This window comes from Myxine glutinosa, chromosome 7 (assembly GCF_964187855.1).
Source record: "Myxine glutinosa chromosome 7, kmMyxGlut1.1, whole genome shotgun sequence".
NCBI classification, from domain to species: domain Eukaryota; kingdom Metazoa; phylum Chordata; class Myxini; order Myxiniformes; family Myxinidae; genus Myxine; species Myxine glutinosa.
In genome coordinates, this window is record NC_136267.1 from 180,681,234 (window position 1) to 180,709,104 (window position 27,871).

The following is a 27,871-nucleotide window of genomic DNA, read 5'->3' on the forward strand; positions in this document are numbered from 1 at the left end:
TACGACTCGGGTTGATGGACCCAGGTGGAGGTATGCTCGGACCCTACGACCCTGAAGTTCTAGATCCGGGTCTGTGTACGAGCTTGAAGGTCTCGTGTGCGAGCGGGAGTCGGCGTTGAGCACGTGGGCCGCTGGAGGTCGCCACGTGCCGTGTGAATGATATCCTCGTCGTCTCCCTGCCTCCCCTCCTCCGTTGCCCCCTTTTTATCCCTCCTCCCCGGATGAGGCAGCGCTCCGAAATCTCCAGGCGGCACCTGGGCCGAAGAGCCGCCGAGTACGTTAACATGGACGCGCCAGGACGAGTGGCGCTTCGTTGACATCGGTCCGGCAGAGCGCGGACGGGAAGGGGGAGAAGGAAGAGGAAGAGCGCGAACAATAAAAACGTGAGGAGAGTAGCGGAGGGGGTGGGCTGGGGGAGCCATCGAGATTGGGCGAGGAGAGCGACGAGCTGCCGGCGCACGAGAGCCGCGCGCGGGAAACCTCGTCGCCATGAATTCCACGGAGGGCGCCGAGGATGCCGGCGCGGACCTTGACGTACTCGCGTTTTACAAAGCAGGTAAGCGAAGGCCCCGTGGTGGAGCCGCGCCCGGGGGTGGGGGGCAATTGGGGGGCTCTTTCCGTTATGAGAGCGGAGACGCGGACGCTCGAGGGATGTTTTCGGTGGTGCCGCCGGTTGCTTGTGCTTGTGGTGGCTTCGCTTTTTCGAGGCTACAGATCTGTCGGGCCACGTCCGTCCGGCCTCCCTCAGGGTGTGGCGAAGCGGACAAACCCGCCGGCTCGGCTCGGCTCCCCTTGGTCCGTGCGGGTTCGTGCAGGTCCGTGCGGGCCTTCCCATACACGCGTGTTGGTGTCGCTCATGTCCATAAATATAAATAGCTTCCATCGTGAGGGACCGGCGGAAGCATCATTGTGCCGCTATCCGGTTGTGTGTTGTGATGTCAAAGGAGGAGGATGATGATGATGATGATGATGATGATGATTTATGACGATGATGATGATTCCGGGGAGGCGGGGAGCCACCACCTCGGAGACTGATGGGGGTTACCCCCCCCTCTTTTCGACCCAACCACGGTGGAAAGTAAAAAAAAAAAAAAAAAAAATAGAATAAAAAAATATTCATTTAAAATATTTTAATAATAAATGAATTTCCGCATCAGATTCACTTCCCGCCTTATCCCCCTATACACCGCCCCACTTCCGCTTTTTAATTGGCATTCACCCTTTGTTCATCTTTTTATTTTACCTATTTCTTTATTATTCCTCTTTTCACATAATCGGTTTTAAATGACGTTCCCGAGTGCGCGAGAGACAGCTCTGAGAAAGGATGACGTCATGCTGGCGCGAGGCCGCAGAATGCACTCCGCAAGACGCTCACCGGTCCACAACCGGTACAACCTGTATCATTGAACCCACAACCGGTACGACCTGTATCATAGAACCCACAACTGGTATGACCTGTATCATAGAACCCACAACCGGTATGACCTGTATCATAGAACCCACAACCGGTACGACCTGTATCATAGAACCCACAACTGGTACGACCTGTATCATTGAACCCACAACTGGTATGACCTGTATCATAGAACCCACAACCGGTATGACCTGTATCATAGAACCCACAACCGGTACGACCTGTATCATAGAACCCACAACCGGTACGACCTGTATCATTGAACCCACAACTGGTATGACCTGTATCATAGAACCCACAACCGGTACGACCTGTATCATAGAACCCACAACTGGTATGACCTGTATCATAGAACCCACAACCGGTATGACCTGTATCATAGAACCCACAACCGGTACGACCTGTATCATTGAACCCACAACTGGTATGACCTGTATCATTGAACCCACAACCGGTATGACCTGTATCATTGAACCCACAACTGGTATGACCTGTATCATTGAACCCACAACCGGTATGACCTGTATCATAGAACCCACAACCGGTACGATCTGTATCATTGAACCCACAACTGGTATGACCTGTATCATAGAACCTACAACCGGTACGACCTGTATCATAGAACCCACAACCGGTACGACCTGTATCATTGAACCCACAACTGGTATGACCTGTATCATAGAACCCACAACCGGTACGACCTGTATCATTGAACCCACGACCGGTACGACCTGTATCATAGAACCCACAACCGGTACGACCTGTATCATTGAACCCACAACTGGTATGACCTGTATCATTGAATCCACAACCGGTACGACCTGTATCATTGAACCCACAACTGGTATGACCTGTATCATAGAAGTTAGAACCCACAACCGGTACGACCTGTATCATAGAACGGGATATTATACCCTCAAGCTGCTGACGAAACGCACCTGTGTGTAGGACGCGTATAACCGTAACATCTCCTCCATTGTGATGCAGCTCGTCAGCTATGACGTCATACTTGTAAAACGCTACCGAGCCCGGGGAGACGGTGTCTCCTCCATTCCAAATGGCTGCCCTTTGCACATGTCGAACAACACGGAATTGAAATCGCTTGTAAGTCATTCATTGTAACACCTCGATGAGTCACTACCCAAAAGGGACAGTGTAACTATGGTTACACCATGGATCTTCACAAATCCTTATGATGCATGGTCCATTGGTGGAGGGTGTAGACCAATGTGCTTTTCTGTCGTTGGTATGGACCTGAACTGCTCTGATGTACAGTACGGCGAATACAGTACATATGCACCTGTTCGTTCGCAAGGTGTTTGGTATTTCCCTCACCTGAAACGCATGTTGTTTGATTTGATTGAGGTTGTCCTTCCACAGAGCCCTCTCTCCCTCTGTCTCATGGCAAGGGTTGCACTAGGAGGTTTGTCTGTGCCTTACCAGTGTTCGAGCAGAAATTCGTAAGTTGTTCCGGCGTCAGGTGATGGCTCACCTACTCTTCGCGAAGGACACCGTGGGATCTTCACCATCCACCAACTAATGCTGGCAGACAGGACACCGAGGCTGATGTGTCCATCGGGGGGGACGTCACACTTTGTGATGTAACAATTAACATCCTGTATTGGAAGCAACCAGTGTGGCTGGTGCCTGGTGTTGGGCTAGCGGTTAGGGTGCCGGCTTAGGATCCTAGGATCCTGGGTTCGAATCCCGGTCGATCGCTGAATTAACGCCAGGGGGGTTGACTCAGCCTGTTCATCCTTCCGAGGTCGGCAAATTGAGTACCAGTTCACTGGTAATTCCCTGTTTGTCGTAAAAGGCGGCAAAAAGGGTTGGCGGCAGGAAGGGCATCCGGCCGTAAAACATTGCTTCAAAAAGGGGACCAAAAAACAACAACAACCATGGTCCCCGAAAAAGGCCAACCCCCGCTTGCAGGGAAAAATGGCCTCGAAAGGTGTTTTATTATTATTTATTTATTGGAAGCACTGATCCGATCCGAGTTCAGAGTCTAGTCGGGAATCAAACCCAGCGGAATGGTGCTAGGTGTGTTAAAGGTACGTTACCAATACACCATCCGCTACCAATGAGAGAGGGAGCTATGAACACCGAAGGACACTAGATTCGGCTGTCTATGGAAGATACAAGCAATCCCAACATAGACAAGGCAAATACAAACTCCGAATAAGCAATCCAAGCTCCGTATATTGTATAAATATCCAGCAGCTATTCCGGAAGCTCCACTCCAATCATTGTGTCCTGTTTCAATTAGAATAAACTGGTGTTTTCTCTTCAGTCCTCAACCTTTCTTTAAACATGGCTTCCAGTTTGGAAGATGGCGTTTGTTTTATATATTTTCTTATGTCGACAATATTGTGTATAACGAGCAACAGCAGTTCATGATGATGGGTGGTGTAAGCGGTGGTAAGAAGCATCGGCGGTTCTGTCCAGCCATCACCTTGGGAGTTTGTATGGACCATTCAGACGGAGGCTTACCTTGTTGGTAGAAAAGTACACCTATGCTACGATGTAGATGGTTATGTTATCCTCGTATCCGATGTACCATACTCCGTTACACCGTGTGTTGGTGCTACTAAAGCGGTTTCTTGGGAAGGGTAATGCTGGGCAGTTTGCCATCCCTCTCCCAGCAGTAGTTAGGATAGGAATTTGTAACTTGTTCATGGTTCCTGGCGATAGCTCGCCTACTCCACGCGAAGGACACCATGGCATCTTCAACATCCACCAACTAACACCGGCAGATGGGACGCCCGCTTATCGTCCGTCCGAGGGACGGCACACACACTGATGAAACACCAGGATGCCAGTTTATAGCTGGGCCGAAATTCAAACCCCGGCCAGATGGCTTAGAGGAGAGTTTGTGTGCCTCTAGGCCAGACTGCCAGCCGACCTTCATTGTGCCATTATATATATATATATATTAATAAAAGGCCCGGCAAAAATGACGGGTTGGTACAGTTTATTCGACGGTGCAGCCTCATGAGCGTGTCAAAGCCTGAAGCCTCGGCCTTGTGTCAAGTGTGCTTATATCTTCTTTATTTATGAGACATCATATGGATGTAAATGAACCCTGGTTGGTTGGAATCCCTGGTGTTGGGCTAGCGGCTAGGGTGCCGGCTTAGGATCCTAGGATCCTGGGTTCGAATCTCGGTCGATCGCCGAATTAACGCCAGGGGGGTTGACTCAGCCTGTCATCCTTCCGAGGTCGGCTAATTGAGTACCAGTTCACTGGTAATTCCCTGTTTGTCGTTGAAGGCGGCAAAAAGGGTTGGCGTCAGGAAGGGCATCCGGCCGTAAAACATTGCTTCAAAAAGGGGAACCAAAAAACAACAACTACCACGGTCCCCGAAAAGGCCAACCCCCGCTTTGCGGGGAAAAATGGCCTCTAAACGGTGGTTATATGGATGTAAATGAACACTTATTTCACTCTGTCTGTGTTGCACATCATGTGCAGCGAATTTCACCTCTCTGCACCGTCTATTTTTTGTTATTTAAAAAAACGTTTTCTGTACACCGCCCTTGACGCTCGGTTTATAAGCCACCGTCTACAATTCCAATAGAACCATCTACAATTCACCAAAATCGAAACGACTGGTCCCTGTCATACATCCAACCTGTCCACAAAGTTTCGTCCTCATCCTTCCACAATATTTTAATATGTCCTGCTAACAGACAGACAAACAGGGGTGTAAAAACATAACCTTCTGTGACTGAGGTAGCAAACCTTTATTATGAGAACGTACAGAAAACGATTTAATACATTTTCCTCCTCTTTTTATGCCTCCCACGACAAAGTCGCCAGAGGCGTTATGTTTTCAGGTTGTTCGTTCATCTGTTCATCTATCAGTCTGTTTGTCCCTCAGTGTTGGGGTCTGTTGGGGGTTTGCCTGTCCTTCAGTCTGTTGGGGTCTGTCTGTCCCTCAGTCAGTCTGTCAGTTCATCGGTCTGCCCGTCTCTCCATCTGTCGGTCGGTCTGTCTGTCAGTCCAGCCGTCTGTCCGTCTCTCCGTCTGTCTGTCAGTCTGTCCGTCTGTCCGTGCATCCTTGATAGGTTTTCATTACAGCTGAAGTGATTCATGTCAATCTTGGTACAAGTATGTATAATGATGCAAGGATGAACTGATTAGATTTTGGAGGCAAGAGGTCAAAGTTCAGAGGTTATGTTAGGTAAAATTCTGTTAGCGAGATAACTTGTGAACCAGTGATTGGATTTTGACCTAAATTGGTAGAAATATATATTACGATGTAAAGATGAACTGATTAGATTTTGGCATTAAACGGTCAAAGGTCAAAGGTTTTCGTTACCACACTATAGGTAACGGGTAACCCGAACCATAACGTATAGGATAGGTTTTCGTTTCCGCGCTAACTTAAGAATGGCTAAAGGGACCCAGATCAAATTGGTACAGTTTGTATAATTATGTAAAGTTGAACTGATTAGATTATGGGGTCAAGAGGTCAAAGGTCAGAGGTCCCGTTAGGTTAAAAACTCTTACCGCACTAACTTGTGAACCAGTGATGGGATTTTGACCAAACTTGGTGTAAGTATATATTATGATACAAAGATGAGCTGACGATGTATAAACGATGTAATAATGCAGACGGAAACAATTGGTCTGTCAGTCTGTTTGTCCCTCAGTCTGTTGGGGTCTGTTGGGGTTTGTGAGCACGATGAGGACAAGGAAGCTAAACTGAAAAGGAATTTCATCGGATTTTGTGATTTATTTTCAAAGTATGACGGAACTTTCAAGGAAATGCAGGCTCATCCAAACTCTAACCCGAACCATAACCTTAACCTTTAATTTCAAAATGAAGTGCTACAGATCTGCACAGATTTGGTTTGTAAAGAAATTATACGGGCAGTGCACAAGACTGGGATTTTTGCTGCAACAGCAGATTAGGCCAGATCGGTTAAGACAGAGACACTTTCAGTTTGTGTCAGATGCACAGAAAACCTTGATATCAGAGATAGGTTCCCCCCGTGCCTTGTTAATCGCTCATCTTCACGAAATGCAGGAGTCGTTTATACCGCTATCAAGAAAGATTTGGAGAGAAATATATATTCATGGAAGTCCTAGCAGTGTCCATGTGTTTTTTTTTTGCCTCCTCCCCCCCCAAGCCCTCTACCTCCCACAGATCTCCCGATGTCCCTGCTCTCAAATGTACTTTTGTGCTTCCCCCTCTCTCCCCATCTTGTCTCCCGCTCCCTTTATTTCGTCTTATGTGTCCGTTTGTTTTTTGTTTGTTTTTGTCATTAATGTTAGCTCTTACACGAGCCTCGACCTTGTATGTCCAAAAGAAAAAAATGGATTGCAGAATGTGCTGATAGATGCCCAATTTTGTGATGGTGCTGTGGTCAGGACAGTTTGTAGCTCGGCCGAGACTCGACCCCTGGCTTTAGACAGCTTGGAGGCGATTGTGCGTACCTTTATATCATCCTGCCAGCCCACATTAAGATAAAACAGTGTTTGTATTGAGACAATGTTTATGTATGTGTAACACCTGGGAGACATGATTCATAAAGTGCTGGATTATTTATTTATTTATTTAATTTGTTGTTATGCCAACGGTGGACCTGGTAAACATGTCAAATAATCAGACGGAAACAAAAACGAGGTTGATTAAATAATGAACATAAACTGTAGTCGTGATTTCAATGCACTAACACTGTAACTACACTAACAAGCGGTAAATTCAGATGTCAGACCAACTATCCATTATTATTAACCCCGGTAACCTTCCCTCCCCCGAATAGATAAGTGCAACTCTGCCTATGAACAAAAACAACAGCAGGGCCGAGGGACAACATTGATGAGATGGACAGACAAGGGATGTGGGGTAGGGAAGGACCCAGGGGTGGAAAATGTGGATACAGAAGCAAACTGAGGATGGAAAAACGAGAATTTTGGACGGTGGACTTGTGGTGAGGGTGGGGAGAGGGTTGAGTTTAACGGGGGTAGAAAAGATCGTGGTTATGGATTAGGGATGATCTCAGATGTTAGTGAAATGCATGAATACCTGGAGGGAAGAGTGAGATTGAAGAGGATGTGGAAGTTGGTTCCACAGGTGGGTAAAAATAGGAACAAATGAGTGGAGGTGAGCAGTGATTCTGGATTTTGGGAGTTTCACCAGACCCTGCAGAAACCTGCTTGGGGGGAGAGGGGGGGGGTGGGTGACAAAGCACGGAAAGAGCAGAGGATGCAAGACTAAAAAGGAGGTGGTAGAGGACAGAGAGACCACCGACCTGTCTGCGATGGTGAAGTGATAAGCCCATGGACTCGGCCTTAGTGCAGGAGATTCCACTCATCTTGAAGGTGAAGGCCTCGGTTTCCACGGCATCAAGCTGAGCAGCGTGAGGCGAGGCAGGGGTGTTATCCCAGAGGGGAGCGCAGTACTCCATAAAGCTGTGGAGGAAGTTCTTGTAGGTGTACAGGAGTTCAGGTGTGCCATGGAAGGCCAAGTTATTGTTGCATCTCATGTGCACCATTTTATTTTCTATTCTATTTTTCGATCTTATCAATGGTGCTGACACTGAAAAGCCCCAAAAAAGCAAATAAGGTTTGCTTTGTCCTTATTATCATAATTATTATTTTTTGTTTGTTTTGTTTTGTATACTGAATCGAGGCTCGTGAAAGAGCTAACATTTATTTCACAAACAAACAAACAAAACAAACCAGACAAACAAAATATACAAAAAGAGGGAGCGGAAGACAAGATGGGGAGAGAAGGGGAAGCACACAACCACAACATTTGAGAGCAGGGAGAAGTGTGGGAGAGAGAGGGCTTGGGGGCAGGAGGCGTGGGAGGGGGAGGGGGGGGGGTGGGGCAGAGGTATAAAACACAAGGGGACCGAAATTAGCGGGGGTAGAAAAGATCAAGGTTTTGGATGGGGGAGGATAAGAGATGGTGGTGAACAGCTGTTTTAAAGACCTGGAGGGTGGAGTGGGATATGTCTATCTGTGAGATATTTGACATAAACCGAGCAGATATTGAGAGGCCTAGATTCATCAACAGCGATGATCACACACCCTGTGAGTAGGCCTAGTGTGGAGGCTTGGCCTCGTTGAGTTAACACACATTCTTTAAAATGTAGCGATTGATACTAGAGGCTTTTAACTCCGGCAATCAATTAATAATGTGATAAACTGGAAATAAATACATATTGGCATAAACCGAATGTGTATAACACCAAACTTCTCAGAGTTATGTCACACAGTCGTCAAGATGACTGACAATGCTAGCTCGTTCATTTAGCTTCCCAGATTATCTTTCTTGCGGTATTTGTGGGAAACCTGTACGTTGACATTTTTTCCGAGCCATTGGTACAGCCCCAGGTATGACAACCTGTCATTTCCTCATGTAGATTGCCAAGGTTTTTTTGTGTGCGTTTTAAACTGTGCGGTTTCTGCTCTGATGTGGGCACAAAATGGTGTCCATGCATCACGTGATCTTGTAAAAAAAAAAACCCCCAAAAAACCATGATTCCATCTTCGCAACTTTCTCTGAATTCTGATTTCTCGGTTCCACCCTACAGAGCGCTGGTGCTGCTGAAGCAGTTTGTTGGCGAGGGTTGCACTGGGTTGTTTGCCATTGCCTGCCCAGTAGTAGTTATGGCAGGAATTTGTTCAGGATTCTGGCGATAACTCCGCTACTCTTTGCAAAGGACATTGTGGGATCTTTAACGTCCACCAACTAATGTCGGCAGATGGGACGCCCAGCTTAACTTTCATCCAAGGGTTGCTCACATGCAAAATCGATGCCTCGTCTTCTTCTTGAAGCACTGGTTTATTCTTCTTTCTCAATTATTGTACTCCTAATCCTTCTCCCTCTCTTCCTTCTCCTTCTCCCCTAATTATTCCCATGTTGTGCGATCGCTGCAGAAGGAACGGTTCTGGACAAAGTATTTCTGGTCAGGTCGGCTACACCTGACATTTGACCGTGGCAGGAATTTGTGATTTGTTCAGGATGCCCGAAATAACTCTCCTACCCTTCACGTAAGACACTGTGGGATCTTTGACATTCACCAATGGCAGGTGCTGTCAAATGGGTCCTCCAGCATCCTTCCAATGGACGTGTACACATTGATGTGTCCCCGTGCAGGTGAACACCAGTGTGACTGTTTATAGTTGGTTCCAGATTCAAACCCAGCCTAGTGTGCATACCTGTAAACTACCGTGCATACCTGCGCTAGGCTGACCAGTTTACGTTTTCCCACTGATAGGCCGGATCTGCATCCTGACCTGAACCAAAATATAATCGATTTCTTCTTGTCATCTTACCAACTCATCCACCTAGTTTTGTTATAACATTTTGAGATGTTGTGCGATTATATAGTTTTTGGCCCTATATCTCAATATCTCAATTTTGGCCCTATATCCAGCCAACGAAGGCTGGAAAGGGTGGAAATGCGAATGGTTCGGTGGATGTGCGGAGTATCGTTGAGACAGAGGAAGACAAATGATGAATTGCGAAAGATGATGGGAATAGAGCCTGTGATTGATGCTGTGAAGAGGAACAGGTTGAGATGGTTTGGTCATGTGTTGAGGAAGGATGAAAGTGACTGGTTGAGAAGAGTGATGGAAATGAATGTAGAAGGAAGTGGAGGACGGGGAAGACCGAGAAAGACTTGGCTAAATATGGTGGAAGAAGAAATGCGGGCAAGGGGGTTAACAAGGGGAGATGCAGAAAATAGGGCAAAATGGAGAAGATTGTCATGGGGACCACAAGGCTAATCCCCGCTCTAGCAGGGAAAATGGCCTTAAAATGCATGTTGTTGTTGTGTTGTATCTCAATGGTGACGGATCACTTTAAGGTTTCTAGAATCCCGATCTGGATCTTCACCAAAATCGAATCAATTCGACCATGTCACACACACAATCTGTCCACCAAATTCCATCCAAATCCGTCCACAACCTTTTGAGATTTCCTGCTCGCAGGCAAACAAACAAACAGATGAGCACAGGTGAAAATGTAAACTCCGCCCATCGTAGGTGGTGGAGGTAGTAACACTTTTTCTCAGCGTTCTCAACAGGATTGCCAAGAAACCAAAACTGAGCCGTCACCCCTTCCCTCTCCCCATCAGAACGTCCTCTCCATGAGAAAGTATTTTTGTCGACATCTGCGTTTCTACAAGTTGTCCAGACAGCCTCGGACACCTCCCCGTCCAAATGCAAGGCTTTACTTTGTTACATAGACAAATAATCGGTGCTTAATTTATTGGGGTGAGTTTTTTTTTCTGCAGGGTTAAAGTATAGGAAATGACTATTCCTTGCAGCCGCTCATAAATAATACAGGAGCTCATTAGCGGGCACTCCCCATTCCGCCGCCACGTGCCTGGCGTACAGAGAGCTATTGATTTTTCACAGTGATGCTGACTCGCCGCACACGTGACCAGGAGAGGGACAAAGGACACCGAGACGGGGCGGAAATGGAGCGCTACGGTCATCTGTTCTTGTTCACTGGATGCGATGTTGGCGTCCGATGAGGCCCGAGCAGATTAGACACCGCTAGACGTTTTGTCACGTCCGCCTGATAGTGCAGTAAGTGTAACTAGATCATTGTGTCGCTTTTTTTTATTTTTTACCACCAGACATGAGTCATTCGTTACTCATAGCCTCACTAGTTAACTCCGACGGCTTTATTCATGGCATGTTTCAGTTGCCAGGAATTATCCTTGGTCCACCAAGTCCTTGGTATATTATTTATTTTTAAACTGCGGTATCACATGAGAAGCTCCCCTGGTAATCTGACATGTGCTCGAAGCACGTATGAATACGCACCATCTCTCGCCGACGGTGTCACACCTCCGCTGACTTGGATTATCCGATGCACTGTATTTCCCTCAGGCGTTGCCCATTTTTAAAATTCAAATTGCCGGTGGATCGAGCGGGTGAGGTCGTGTTGCAACAGGAGTATCCTTCTGGTATACTGTTATTCAGGAAAGGAATGCTGGATCAAAGACTACAGAACATACTTGTTCTTACACCTAATTGGTCAAATATCTCGATTAACTTGGGCTCGTCTGCTCTCAAATTGTTTGCCAAACTCACCCCGATGCTCGGCTGATGCAGCATTTTGCCGCACGAGGTGCACGGTCCTTTCAGAGATGATGTTCGGCTGACTGCCCCATCTGCTCCCACTCCTTTGTGGACTATACCAATGTTCCACAGTGACGTTTGAAGGGGATAGACCATTACGTGGTACTCCCTGTGTTTGGCTTCTATTGCGAAGGAAATGGCAAAAACAACTTTGGGTACACTATTCTACCAAATTCAGGGGAACTATTCCACCTTTCCTTTTGTGACAATGTTCCACAAATGTAAGTGAAGCAAACTGTAAATGTTGTTGCCCGATTGGGCAAATTGTGTGGGAACAGTGTCGCATTGTTTTCAGAGCATCATGTCCCATTGGAAGGGGTTAAAAAGAATTCCAACAAGGGATTAGATTCACCTGTCAGAAAGTGAGCGTTTGAACTATCCTATCCTGTCCAAAGGCTGACGGGATGGATTGGAGGTACGCACACTCGCCTCTAAGCCGTTTAGCCTGAGTTTGAATCCCGGCCCAGCTATAACTGTCATCCCGACCCAGCTATAAACTGCCATGTTGGTGTTTCGCAGGCATGGTGATTCTTCAGTGCGTGCCGTCCCACGAATGGACGTTATCCGGGATGTCTCGTCTGCCAGCATTCGTTGGTGCGTGTTAAAGATCCCACGGTGTCCTTCATGAAGAGTGGACAAGCTGTCGCTAGAACCATGGCCAAAAAATTCCAAAGTTCCTGCCCTGACTACTTACTGCTGGGAAGGTGTTGGCAAACTACCCAGTATAACCCTTGCCAAGAAACTGCTCCGGCATCACTGGCACTTTGAAAGAGTACGGTATCAGATCCTATCCATCAGATCGATCAGATCCTGTCAAATCCATTCCAAACCCAGCCGTAGGAAACACCATCGTGGACCGGAAGAATGCCGTCAACATAGACCGCAATTGTCCACCCGGTCGACCACCAGAGGTCACCTAAAGAGGGAAAACCATGTGATGTGATGGATTATTATCAGGCCGATCACACACTGGAGCGAGTCATCTGGGAAACTCGCCTCGATTTTGCTCGGCCGTCACCCAAGAATAGTCTCAGGTTTGCCTCAGTTTCGAGTGTGTCACATGGGTCTCACCAATGAATACCATTTTCACCTGAATATCACCCCACGATTGGTACCGGATAGAGCATGTTTTACTCTTTGAGCAATTGCGGATGTCAAATCCGCATTACTCACAATATCCAAACAGAATCTCCACATATTTGGAAGCCTCGGTCAGGCAATGCAAAAAGAAAGAAATAAGTGGATTACATCATCGTTAAATTTTAAACCCTGGAATTTAAGAACAAATGTGAATAAATGACGTCATTGTACTTTTAAGTTTGTGTGACATGAATTTGAGGTTTTCCTCTGTTTTTGATTGGATCCGTGGTAAACATCACCCAATTATGTTTATCAAGTCTTCTACTTCCGTATGCAGCATGTTCTGCTGGGAGTGCAGTTGTGCCAATCATGCAGTGCCCCCTGTAGGTTATGGCAGGAATTTGAAATCTGGCCAGGGTTTTTTTTTTTTTTTTTTGTATACAGAATCGAAGCTCGTGAAAGAGCTAACATTTATCACACAAACAAATCAAACAGACAAACAAAATATATAAAAAGAGGGAGCGGTAGACAAGATGGGGAGAGAAGGGGAAGCACACAAACACAACATTTGAGAGCAGGGACATCGGGAGATTTGTGGGAGGGAGAGGGCTTGGGGGGAGGAGGCGTGGGAAGGGGGGGGGGGGTGGGAGAAGTATAAAACACAAGGACACCAAAGACTTCCAGGACAGAAGTTGGTATTTCAAAAAAGTGGATCTGGGGTGAAATTAGCGGGGGTAGAAAAGATCAAGGTTTTGGATGGGGGAAGATAAGAGATGGTAGTGAACAGCTGTTTTAAAGACCTGGAGGGAGGAGTGGGATTGAAGGGAGTGGGAGAGTTTGTTCCAGAGGTGGGAGAAAAGAGGAATGAAGGAGTGAAAGTGAGCAGAGAGTCTTGATTTTGGCAGTTTAACCATAAGAGGGTTGCAGGCAGATCTTGTGCGACATGTAGGAATATTTGGGGGACAGAGCCCAGAGAGAGCTGGGGGGGGGGGGGGGGGGCAAGGCCGGAGAGGAGTCGGTAGAAGACGGAAAGACCACCAACCTGGCTGCGGTGAGTAAGTTCAAGGCCCTCGGAGATAGCTTCATCGCGGGAGATTCCAATGATTCTGAACGCTTTGGTTTCAACAGCGTGAAGACGAGCTAGGTGTTAGGCAGGAGCACCAGCCCAGAGGGGAGAGCAGTATTCCATTGAGCTGCGGATGAAAGCCTTGTATGTGGTGAGGAGCTCAGGTGTGCCAATGAAGGACTTCGCACGACGGAGGATGCCCAGTCTGACTGGCTTTTGAGGCCAGATTTGAAATGTGCTTTTCCCAGGAAAGATCATGGCAGATAGTGAGACCCAAAAGCTTGAGTGACAGAACTTCTTGGAGAGGATTATTCAGAAAGTGGATGGGAGGGTTGTCCAGTCGGTCTTTTCGGAGAGACATAGTAAGAGTGTGAGATTTGTCAGGATTGAAAGACAGAAAGGGTGCTGGAGATAGCTCGCTTACTCTTCGCAAAGGACACTGTGGGATCTTTAACGTCCACCTACCGATGTCGGCAGACGGGATGCCCAGGTAACGTCCATCGGAGGGACGGCACACACATTGATGCATCGCTCTGCCTGTGAAACACCAGAATAACAGTTTATGGTTGGGTCGGGATTCAAACCCAGGCCAGATGGTTCAGAGGCAGGTGCGTAACTCTAGGCCATCCTACCAGTCCTGTGTTGATCACTGTTGAATAATCTGGCACTTGCATGGACAAATTGCTCCAGGTGTAACCAGCTTCATATATGTAACAAACGTGACTGGTTTGTCAGGTCAAACCTCCATAATGTGATGAAAGATTAAGAAGTAATTGTTGTCAGGAAATCTGCATTAGTTTTTTTTGAAGCTTTCCTTTCCATGGAATACCAGGAACGAGCAGCTGCACACAGGCCTTTTCTCATTGTGGTCAATGCAAAATTCCAGCGGCCCATAAGTATAGAGACAGGTTTTTATGGCATGGCACGTCCAGGTACACTTTGGAGTCTGATGAAGTTCCATGTGGTGTTTTGTTTGAAATGCCACAGAATCTGACAGTACTTGGGTTGATTGAACTGCAGAGAAATAGTGGCGAATCCTACATTCAAATCTCTCAAAATCCGGCAGGAAGTGTTCAGCGTACGAGTCCAGGTTGTGATTATGGCATGGCAAGGTCGTACAGGATGTAAACATTCTATGTACTAAGTGTTGTTTTGCATTATCAATACATTTTGGAAAATAAAAATAAAACCTTTTTGTCTCACAGTGACACCGATGCAAACGATGCAGATATTTGGGCCTACCTTAGGTTTCGTAAACCCATGATCTCTTCCGCCTTGCGTTTACTGAGGACGTTTCCTCCGAGCACCACCACATTGTCGGTGTACCTCACATGAGGGCATCTCACAAACTATTGGTGGGGCATTGATTTGACGTCATTGACGCAAGTTTGCCTCTTAACAAGCCTGCCTTTTATAATGTAAACAGAGCGGTCGATGGTGCGCCATGGCAAATCCCCACTTCGCACCTTTAAGTATAGTTTCAAGGTGGCAAAACGCTCCACCGGGAATGACCCAACATCAAATTTTGAGTTAATTTCCCTTTCCATTCTGACCCCTGTGACCCTAAGTCACCACTCCCTGCAGCCTCAATGGAGCGGGAATGGGGGGGGGGGGGGTTCAAGGGTCAAATGGATGCAATTGTTACCTATTTAACTTGTCCTCCAATGTTAATTACATATAACAAGTTTCATTGTAAAAATATGCTCGTAATTGCATTTTTTTGGAGTTTGACCCATTGACCCCAGCACAAAAACAATTTTTTTGGGGTGGGGCTAAAAACGATAACTGCCCTGGCATCTTATTGCCATGTGTTCTTCATAACTACCAAGTTCGGTGAATTTCTGCCCAATAGTTTATGAGATAGCGTGTCGTACAAACAGACAGACAGAGCCCATTACAATATCCCCCGTTTTTTTTTTACAAAAAGCATGGGGATAAACAGCCAGCTCATCTTCACCGAGCGAAATAATCAGTGGAATTACCTGGACATCTTTAACGACTTGCACACTGTGGCCAGATGACAGTTTAACGGGACGTATTTTGGATACGAACGGAACGTTTTGTTTCTCTATCATTCCTCAAATGTTGAAATAATATCCATTTTAAATAGCCGTATCGTGGCTTTTCAAACAATTTCTTGCCCCAGATTCGACCGCCCCGAGTCCTGACAGCTGAAGGCTTGTGCACACAGGGATCAAACTCAGCTGCTGCTTCTCCGAGTATATTGCCCATATCGGCCTCCCCTCTCGATCCCGCACGATGGCTTCGGAGCAGCTGTCATGTCCCTTATTGCCTGCTTCGCACTTTGTGGTCCGTGAAGCCATTGTGCATGAAATTCTTTCAATATCTTGATCTTTACAACACTATAGTTTGTTCAGGAATGTGTGACATTTCCACGAAATGTGCTCTCTTGGAACATAATACTGCCGGTTACTTTGACTTGCATACTTGTGGTGCTTTATTTGGTGACTTTTTGCGTTATTTGGTGACTTTTTGCGTTATTTGGTGACTTTTTGCTTTATTTGGTGACTTTTTGCTTTATTTGGTGACTTTTTGCTTTATTTGGTGACTGTTTGCTTTATTTGGTGACTTTTTGCTCTATTTGGTGACTTTTTGCTCTATTTGGTGACTTTTTGCTTTATTTGGTGACTTTTTGCTCTATTTGGTGACTTTTTGCTTTATTTGGTGACTTTTTGCTCTATTTGGTGACTTTTTGCTCTATTTGGTGACTTTTTGCTTTATTTGGTGACTTTTTGCTTTATTTGGTGACTTTTTGCTTTATTTGTGACTTTTTGCTTTATTTGGTGACTTTTTGCTTTATTTGGTGACTTTTTGCTTTATTTGGTGACTTTTTGCTTTATTTGGTGACTTTTTGCTTTATTTGGTGACTTTTTGCTTTATTTGGTGACTTTTTGCTTTATTTGGTGACTTTTTGCTTTATTTGGTGACTTTTTGCTTTATTTGGTGACTTTTTGCTTTATTTGGTGACTTTTTGCTTTATTTGGTGACTTTTTGCTTTATTTGGTGACTTTTTGCTTTATTTGGTGACTTTTTGCTTTATTTGGTGACTTTTTGCTTTATTTGGTGACTTTTTGCTTTATTTGGTGACTTTTTGCTTTATTTGGTTACTTTTTGCTTTATTTGGTGACTTTTTGCTTTATTTGGTGACTTTTTGCTTTATTTGGTGACTTTTTGCTTTATTTGGTGACTTTTTGCTTTATTTGGTGACTTTTTGCTTTATTTGGTGACTTTTTGCTTTATTTGGTGACTTTTCGCTTTATTTGGTGACTTTTTGCTTTATTTGGTGACTTTTTGCTTTATTTGGTGACTTTTTGCTTTATTTGGTGACTTTTTGCTTTATTTGGTGACTTTTTGCTTTATTTGGTGACTTTTTGCTTTATTTGTGACTTTTTGCTTTATTTGGTGACTTTTTGCTTTATTTGGTGACTTTTTGCTTTATTTGGTGACTTTTTGCTTTATTTGGTGACTTTTTGCTTTATTTGGTGACTTTTTGCTTTATTTGGTGACTTTTTGCTTTATTTGGTGACTTTTTGCTTTATTTGGTGACTTTTTGCTTTATTTGGTGACTTTTTGCTTTATTTGGTGACTTTTTGCTTTATTTGGTGACTTTTTGCTTTATTTGGTGACTTTTTGCTTTATTTGGTGACTTTTTGCTTTATTTGGTGACTTTTTGCTTTATTTGGTGACTTTTTGCTTTATTTGGTGACTTTTTGCTTTATTTGTGACTTTTTGCTTTATTTGGTGACTTTTTGCTTTATTTGTGACTTCTTGCTTTATTTGGTGACTTTTTGCTTTATTTGGTGACTTTTTGCTTTATTTGGTGACTTTTTGCTTTATTTGGTGACTTTTTGCTTTATTTGGTGACTTTTTGCTTTATTTGGTGACTTTTTGCTTTATTTGGTGACTTTTCGCTTTATTTGGTGACTTTTTGCTTTATTTGGTGACTTTTTGCTTTATTTGGTGACTTTTTGCTTTATTTGGTGACTTTTTGCTTTATTTGGTGACTTTTTGCTTTATTTGGTGACTTTTTGCTTTATTTGGTGACTTTTTGCTTTATTTGGTGACTTTTTGCTTTATTTGGTGACTTTTTGCTTTATTTGGTGACTTTTTGCTTTATTTGGTGACTTTTTGCTTTATTTGGTGACTTTTTGCTTTATTTGGTGACTTTTTGCTTTATTTGTGACTTTTTGCTTTATTTGGTGACTTTTTGCTTTATTTGGTGACTTTTTGCTTTATTTGGTGACTTTTTGCTTTATTTGGTGACTTTTTGCTTTATTTGGTGACTTTTTGCTTTATTTGGTGACTTTTTGCTTTATTTGGTGACTTTTTGCTTTATTTGGTGACTTTTTGCTTTATTTGGTGACTTTTTGCTTTATTTTGTGACTTTTTGCTTTATTTGGTGACTTTTTGCTTTATTTGGTGACTTTTTGCTTTATTTGGTGACTTTTTGCTTTATTTGGTGACTTTTTGCTTTATTTGGTGACTTTTTGCTTTATTTGGTGACTTTTTGCTTTATTTGGTGACTTTTTGCTTTATTTGGTGACTTTTTGCTTTATTTGGTGACTTTTTGCTTTATTTGGTGACTTTTTGCTTTATTTGGTGACTTTTTGCTTTATTTGGTGACTTTTTGCTTTATTTGGTGACTTTTTGCTTTATTTGTGACTTTTTGCTTTATTTGGTGACTTTTCGCTTTATTTGGTGACTTTTTGCTTTATTTGGTGACTTTTTGCTTTATTTGGTGACTTTTTGCTTTATTTGGTGACTTTTTGCTTTATTTGGTGACTTTTTGCTTTATTTGGTGACTTTTTGCTTTATTTGGTGACTTTTTGCTTTATTTGGTGACTTTTTGCTTTATTTGGTGACTTTTTGCTTTATTTGGTGACTTTTCGCTTTATTTGTGACTTTTTGCTTTATTTGGTGACTTTTTGCTTTATTTGGTGACTTTTCGCTTTATTTGGTGACTTTTTGCTTTATTTGGTGACTTTTTGCTTTATTTGGTGACTTTTCGCTTTATTTGGTGACTTTTTGCTTTATTTGGTGACTTTTTGCTTTATTTGGTGACTTTTTGCTTTATTTGGTGACTTTTTGCTTTATTTGGTGACTTTTTGCTTTATTTGGTGACTTTTTGCTTTATTTGGTGACTTTTTGCTTTATTTGGTGACTTTTTGCTTTATTTGGTGACTTTTTGCTTTATTTGGTGACTTTTTGCTTTATTTGGTGACTTTTTGCTTTATTTGGTGACTTTTTGCTTTATTTGGTGACTTTTTGCTTTATTTGGTGACTTTTTGCTTTATTTGGTGACTTTTTGCTTTATTTGGTGACTTTTTGCTTTATTTGGTGACTTTTTGCTTTATTTGGTGACTTTTTGCTTTATTTGGTGACTTTTTGCTTTATTTGGTGACTTTTTGCTTTATTTGGTGACTTTTTGCGCAGGTATTTATTTATTTTTTGATTTTTCTCTTGCGCAATGGTGGTCAGCACGTGCTTTGGTGAAATTCACTGGATTTATTTGTGGATTATTGGGAAAGGTTTTTACAGCTGTTCATAAAGTGCTGGAATAACTGTGCCCTGACGATTCCAAAATAGATCATCTTTGTCCTTTTGCCGGCTGTTCTCTTGGCAAATGATCTGCCGTTCGTTTTCTGTACAAAATTGGTAATCCACACTAGAATCCTGATCTCAGCTGCCAATAAATTAAAATTCTATAACTACGTACATATTGCAGGAATGTTTTTATTATGGACAAAAAGTATGAGAGTTGATAGTTCGGATAATACTCGACAGGCCTCTCCGTCGCTTCATTGACCGAAGTAATCGGAAGACAGCATGTTGTACTTCACAAACATATTGTATGTCTATCTGCGAGTCCAAATGAGGATGTAAAATGAACTAAAACACATGAAAAAGGACATTTTATAACATGTAGTAGTTGTTGCTTCTTTCATCATGGCTGTGGTTGTTCGGTTGCTCGTTCCTTATATTTGATTATATATTTTTCTATTGCTTCGAGAAGTATTACTATACATATTTTTGTGTGCTCCTTCCGTGTCCCTCATGCTTTATTCCAAAGGGTTCCTTTCCTGATCTCGTAGAACAATAGTGGGACAATTGCAACTCCTAAATGAAATGTCCACGTTCTGCTTTTATAACAGGAATCTTTACGATTAAACGGACACAATTTTTTGTTTCAACTAAATCAATCATCACCTTTCCATGAAGTATCATTTTTATTATTCTACATTAGCTTTCCCTTTAAAATGAAGTGTGAGAGACACACACATACTGACGCACATACTGATGCACACACACACACACACACACACACACACACACACACACACACACACACTGACACACACACACTGACACACACACACTGACACACACACACTGACACACACACTGACACACACACACTGACACACACATACTGACACACACACATTGACACACATACATAGACACACACATAAAAACATTGACACACATTGACACACGCACATTAACAAACACACACACCCACACACTAACGACGTTGGATACTCTAGTTGGTGCGAGACCTGTTAGGTCTCCGTTACATCTTCTGAACTCTCATATGTTGACACACACACACACACACACACACACACACACACACACACACACACACACACACGTTTCTCTTTTTAATGATAGATGGAACACCTTCACTCGAAGGACTCTGCCAATTATTTTGCCGCATTGCTTATGTTTCTCTCACTAGTTTGGTACCTATCACACCACTTGGTGATGGAACAATTCAAGGCTTTTGGAACTCATGATCCCAGCAGCTCTATTTGTTTACATATTTGATTCTTTAAATTGTGTGAACAATCTTCCTCTGTTTTTCGAATTGTAAACGTTCTTGTACACACTCACTGTTGCTGTATACTCTGTCTTCTCTGTGCTTCTCTCTGCTTCTCTCCTCTGTTTCTGGGAAGGTGCTGCACCAGCACCACTCACCCTCTGGAGTACTGTATGCATCTTTTTCGGGTATTCATTTAGCTCGTCCTCAGAATTACTCCTGATGCTCTTCGGACGAGCAGCGGCACAAGCCAAACGTGCTTGCTGCCATTTGCATCTTTTGTGTGTGCACTGCGACTAGTGCGTGTCATTTTCCTGGCCTGGCTTGGCCGATAAGGAATTGTGTTGGAAACGCAGCATTTTAGAAGCAGGTAATGTTGTAGATAACGGCTCGAAAGGTTGCTTCCGCCTGGCTCGACATGGAAATCCTTGGGCGTTACGTTTGCGTTCCACTTTTTTGGGGGTTTGTCGTGCAGCCATGTGGGAAATTGCCTTGACTGCTTACTGCTACTACCAGGTGCTCTTTCTACCATGTTAGATATACGCATGCTGACGATGTACTTCCTTATCTTCAAATATACCTGGTGTTGTGTGGGGAGAAAATGGATTGTTTAACTCTTCTGACGTGTTGGGAAAGTAGGACAAACGTTGTTTGAGAGTTAATGCAGATGTACGATTCGTAGGATGTATTCGAATGGTGGATACGATTGGCGAAGACTTGGAAAGGAGTCCATGACCAGGCAAGGCCCTCGCTGCCATGAACACGATGGTTCCACATGGCTGACATACTTTGGCTCTTGCCATTTTCATCACATCTTGTTTTCCTTTTTATTAATCCCCACACTTTTAAAAATAACACGGGGGAGGGAGGATGTTGTAATCGGCATCTTTTCTGTCTGTCGGACACGTGTCCTCCTAAGCGGCTCTGCAGAACTTCACCAAATTTGGTCGTTATGATCGCCAAATGGCGAGAAGTACGAGAGCTGTTTAAACTCTGGTCCTGCCCCCTTGGGGTGGGGTCAAAAGGTTAATTTACCAAAAAATGCAATTACAGGCACATTTAAAACTTTATAAATGAAACTTTGTATTTGCAATAAACATTGGGGGGTGCATGAAATGTTTACCCTTTTTTTTTTTGCATTTGAACCCTGCTTCCTGCCCCATGAGTTGGGGACTTGCGATCACAGGAGTCAAAACAGAAGATTTTTTCACTCAACATTTGACATTGGGTCAATCCTTGTGGAACGTTTTGCCATCTTTCATCTTTGCTTTAGGTGGGAAGCTGGGGATTTGCGATGGCGCGTCATCGACTTCACCATCGTTATTTTCTTAAATATATCGGACCATCTCTCGGCTGGCGGTTCACAACGTAATCTTCAAATCTGCGTACATCTTGCTACCTCTTACCTGTTCACATGCACCTTTCTCAATGAGTGTCTCTTTACCTTTATTTTTTTCCCACCTCGTTCTCCTTTACTTGATTGGTCAATCAGATCTGATATCATTGATTACTAGCCGAAACCCGTGGAACATCCACGGAAGGGAGGATGTGGTGTATGGATAGAGTGTACCATTATGGATGGCGTAGGGGATTTGCTTGTCCGAGTAAGAGTTAGGAAGAAAGATGAGAATGAAGAGTGCATATATGAACGATCGCCGACACCGGCACAAATGCATGCTCTGGATTGTCCACTCAGTGGACGGCTTGCTGTCGCCTTCGACTGTCCAATCAGATGAGACAGCTGGCTTAACGTCCTCTGATGCGACGTCACACCTGCGAGGTATCAGGAGGCGGGAACCGAATCCAAAACAGAAGCTAAAGTAAAGACCATCGGAGATCTCCTGCGGCAACGTTTCTAACCGATGTGGTAAAGTACAGTACGTACAGTAAAGGACATTCTCATTGATCCGTTGATTAACTATAACTGACCTGCGCCACCCTGCTGTAGCTTGACATGTTAGCAGGTACTCTGACCTTTTTCACAACTTCAAATGGCGTTTCATAAAATCCTGCTGTGACTCGACATGCGCCGCACCATAATCATTGGCTCATAAAACCCTACACTGCTACAGAGGATTATACTACCACCGGAAGCCGGCACTTGGTTGTCCACAGAGGGAGGGAAGAAACACACCATGTGGAATGAAAAACAAAATGCTTTAAAATATTCAAGAAATAAACATTTTTTTTCATTTAATATTCCGTAAGTATTTATTGTACGACTAACGATTGTCAAAATAAGAACCTGCTTTGGGCAATCGCACACTATACCGTCGAGGCCGCTTTTACAGAATAAGAAGGAAATAATTAAATTAATGCTTTCCTATTTACATCGTTGAGTCAATACGTCAAAAAATCATTTTTTAAACCTGTAATCACTGGTTGTAGGGAATGCAGATTTGACGATCAGCTGATTTATGTGTGTGTGTGGGTGTGTATTTTAGACTTGGACAATATAAGAAGGAAAATTGCTTTGCAATACATGCCCATTTGCAAGTTTCAGATCAATATCAGTAAGTACGGCCGATTATTTAATGACACCACTCGACTGTCCAATCAGCGGACGGCTCGCATCGCCTTCGCCCAGCAGACGCCAATACGATGGCGTCGAAAGATGGCGACGTATCGGCCGTTAATCGGATGCTTTTGGGCCCCAAAGTCGACTAATTCAGATTTTTCGAGTCTGGCTGTACGTGATAAACAAAGAGCGCGGTTCGTAGACCGTAAATGCATTAGTGCCGTGGGCATCGGGTCACTGGGTGCAGCGTAAAAGGGATAACAAAGTCGAGTCCTTACGGTATTATTATATAGATTCATTGGATTATGCAAATTAAGTATTTACTAAAATCATCCCTCATGTGATGTGGAGCCGTCGTGTACAGGCCTCACATTTCGATGCTTCTGCTCTTGCTGAATGACACCTGAAGGCAGAATCACGTGCCCAAGACTGAAGATGTACTTTCTGGCATCAACATTGCCTCGTCCCCAAGTGGTTGTTATTCTATTACATCTGGAAATTAAGAGAGCTCTACTCTCTTCCTGCCGTGGTGAATGTGTCACCAAAGCTAACCATGACTGGACACCAGGTGATGAATGAGGTCCAACATGTGCAAGGTTAACAGCCAAAAGGATTGTTTTTACAGGTCGCATGGGAATGTTTACCACACCTGCCTTATTTTGGACTTTGAGAGTCTGATCAAGACGGGTAATTTTATGGTTTTTTCAGGGGACATTGCTTTAAACGCAGCTCGAGTCAGAAATTTGTGATTTTTTTTTCTGTGTGTTCACCATCGTTTGGATGTTCATTTGGAAAGCTCGTTGGGATACTTCTTGGCACCTGTCCAAACGCAGGTTATAATAATTGTGTTTTCTGAGACACGAGACGTGGCGATCCGTTGCTTCGCTGATGGGTTTAACCAAAAGAGAGCACGTTGTGCTTCACCAACATATTACATAGTGCTGGGACGATTAGAAAATGTGACTATAACCGATTACCAATGAAAAAAAATAAAAATAAAAAGTTGCTCGATACCGACTATGAAGTGGTAAATAATGATGTCATAGTGCATTGTGCACACAAGAAGTGAAAATGTGCTGGGTGGGTGCCTGGCCCGCGATTGACGTTGAGTGGCTGTGAATCGATACATTTGAAATTGCTTCTCCAATCGATTGGTGCATCGAGCGGCACAGCATCCTGTCATTTTTAAACAAATGATGAGTGTTACCATGTGCTCATTCGATAAACTATAGAGGAATATAAAAGGAAGCGTTTCAAACTTGTCTGGTCATGTGCAAAGCAAGTTCATTACGAAGAACAGCACAGGAGCCCCAGTTACAAAGGCATTCCGCTCTGAGCGACGTTCATGCGGTTAGCAAATTGATCGGCTGGTGACTCAGTGTTATAAATGGTGGTATCTGACGTTTTCAAAATACATTTAACTAACACTATGATGCACTCGGATACACCTGCAACGTGCAACATCAAGACAAAAATTACGAAATCTTAGCTTATTCCACGCAGAATTCAGTGACCCATGTAACCAACTTACAGTTACCCACTGGGTTGAACATGGGTTCAGTTACCCATGTAACCAACTTACAGTTACCCACTGGGTTGAACATGGGTTCAGTTACCCATGTTCAACCCAGTGTCAGTAAGCTGGGTCTCCCTCGAAGGTCATAGGTCTTGCAGCAGGAAAATGACCCCAAACACACTTCAAAAAGCACTCAGGAATGGTTCAAGACAAAACGCCGGACTGTTCTGAAGTGGCCAGCAATGAGTCCAGCTCTAAATCCCATTGAACACCTGTGGGGAGATCTGAAAACAGCAGTTGGGAGAAAGCACCCTTCAAATCTGGGAGAACTGGAGCAGTTTGCACAAGAAGAGTGGGTCAAACTGCCAGTAGAGAGATGTAGGAAGCTCATTCATGGCTCAAGGAAGCGCTTGACTGCAGATATTTTGTCAAAAGTCTGTGCTCCCAAATATTAATTTTAGGGTGTCAATAATTTTGTCAATGCCATTTCTTTTTATTTTCTGATTTAAAAGGATATATTAAAGTTCTGAATCGAAAACGAGGGTTCTGTAATATTAACAGTGAAATAAAGAATTGTGGAGACCAAATACTCTCATCAATTTCAACTTATTTTTAGAGAAAATTGAGAGTTATTTGAAAAAAGTGCAAGGGTGCCAATTGGTCATGACTGACTGTATGTTGTTTCCTTTTGTGAGTTTCAAACAAATCAATTCCATAACCTCCCATTTCCGAGTCGTTTGCCGTATTAACGCGTTTTCCAAATTACCGAGCAATCTTTTTCTCCCAGTCACACGACGATGGAAAGCGGTTTATAAATAATAATGTTTATGCTCATCTCTTTGAAACGTCTATAACGCAACGTTAAAAAAAAAAAAAATTTATTAAAATTTGCCCTAAATAAGGGCGAAAGCTACTGGAGGGTTTTTGATGTAAACAGTGCAATACTACGAGCGGTAATCGGCACTCACACTCACTTGAATTGGCCGATGCAGATTGCTGAAAAACTGCCGATGTTGGCCTGTGCCGATTACCGATACCGATATTGGCCCATCACTCGTATTGAAGGTCTACCTGAGTGTCAATGAGGATGTAAGATGAAGTGAAACACTCAAAAGGATCTTTTATGACACTTAGTTGTAGTTGTTGTGGTTGTTGTTTGTGCGCTCATTCCTTGTCCTTCCAAAGGGTTCTGCTGACGTAGAACAATCAATGTTAATGTTGGAATTTGGAACCGCTGTGTTGAGCTCTCATTCCCGCTTCTTCTTCTTCAATCCTTGAAAGAGGTTTTTAAAGCAGGTGTCCTTCTGTTTAAACAGACACAAATTATTGTTCCAAGTAAATCGATCATTAGCTTCCAACGGCACCGTTTTCATTATTCTGACACCGGGATCTCTTTATCATTATTTTCAATATGGTGGATGTTGGAGTTGTTTTTGGAGAGATCTGTCAATGGTGTTATTGAATCATGTTCGGTAATTGCTAACAACCACACAGGTGATCTGCGAAGATGGTTTTGAGCGAAAGCTACAAAAACGCATCCGTGATATTTCGCCGCCAAACTTCCTAAGCTAACAAATAATGATGACTAGCCGAAACCCGTGGAACATCCACGGAAGGGTGGATGTGGTGTATGGATATAGTGTACCATTATGGATGGCATAGGGGATTTGCTTGTCCGAGTAAGAGTTAGGAAGAAAGATGAGAATGAAGAGTGCGTATATGAACAACGATCGCCGACCGGCACAAATGCATGCTCTGGATTGTCCACTCAGTGGACCGCTTGCTTTCGCCTTCGCCTGTTCAATCAGCAGACGGCTTGCTTCGCCTTCGCCCAGCAGACGCCAATATGATGGCGTCGTAAGATGGCGTCGTATCGGCAGTTAATCGGATGCTTTTGGGCCCCAACGTCGGCTAATTCAGATTTTTCGAGTATGGCTGTACGTGATAAACAAAGAGCGCGGTTCGTAGATCGTAAATCCATTAGTGCCGTGGGCATTGGGTCACTGGGTGCGGCGTAAAAGGGATAACAAAGTCGAGTCCTTACGCTATTATTATATAGACTAGCCGAAACCCGTGGAACATCCACGGAAGGGAGGATGTGGTGTATGGATAGAGTGTACCATTATGGATGGCATAGGGGATTTGCTTGTCCGAGTAAGAGTTAGGAAGAAAGATGAGAATGAAGAGTGCGTATATGAACAACGATCGCCGACACCGGCACAAATGCATGCTCTGGATTGTCCACTCAGTGGACGGCTTGCTTTCGCCTTCGCCTGTCCAATCAGCAGACGGCTTGCTTCGCCTTCGCCCAGCAGACGCCAATACGATGGCGTCGTAAAATGGCGTCGTATCGGCAGTTAATCGGATGCTTTTGGGCCCCAACGTCGGTTAATTCAGATTTTTCGAGTATGGCTGTACGTGATAAACAAAGAGCGCGGTTCGTAGATCGTAAATCCATTAGTGCCGTGGGCATCGGGTCACTGGGTGCGGCGTAAAAGGGATAACAAAGTCGAGTCCTTACGCTATTATTATATAGATCGTAAACGTTGGTGTTACTCCCAACACAAGGAACATTCATGGGGAGGAGGACATTAGGCCCATCAAGTCTGCACAAAGGTTGCCAAACTGTGGTTGTTTGTTCCTGCTCTATCCTTTCAAATGCTGAACATGAAACGACGAAGCAGGATGGACCCCAGGGTAGGGTTCGAACCAATGACGATCGAGACTCGGAGCGGACTCCCAACCAATTACACCACCTAGTCTGGTTCGAACCAATGACGATCGAGACTCGGAGCGGACTCCCAACCAATTACACCACCTAGTCTGGTTCGAACCAATGACGATCGAGACCTGGAGCGGACTCCCAACCAATTACACCACCTAGTCTGGTTCGAAACATGTCTGCTTTAATGATGTTGTGAATAAGTGTCAGTCCTGTCGATTTCCATCGCAATTCTTGGGGAAAGTAATAATGTGGTTGTCATAGTGCTGTGACTGCAGGTGACATTCCCATTATAGTTTTGTTTACCATGAATTTAAGTAGGAAGATTGGACAACATTTAGGATTCGGGCCATTATAATCAAAAAATAAATAAATAAGTGATTTCACTCTTCTTAATTTATTATTAAAAGGAGATTTGTTTGTTTGTTCTGTGGGTCGTTCAGATCTTAAATGTAAAGTTGTTCAAGCAAAGTTAAAACCATTGGAGCTTGTCACGTGCCCTGGGTCGGATTTGATTTTATTCAAGGAGAGAGAGGGAGATCTCCCTCCACAGGGCGTTACCGTGTGGGCCACCTTCCAAAAGGGGCACTGTGCAATGTTCAT

General features: G+C 43.9%; 1 protein-coding gene across 1 annotated transcript in view; it reads left to right on the forward strand.

Annotated features, from left to right (window-relative positions):
• The first annotated feature begins 321 nt into the window (after window positions 1-321).
• LOC137431866 (triple functional domain protein) overlaps window positions 322-27,871 on the forward strand; it is a 469,010-nt gene continuing 441,460 nt past the window's right edge. The window contains 1 exon segment of the mRNA XM_078782583.1: window positions 322-556. Within this exon segment, the coding sequence (XP_078638709.1) occupies window positions 490-556 (67 nt within the window). The 5' untranslated portion in view covers window positions 322-489.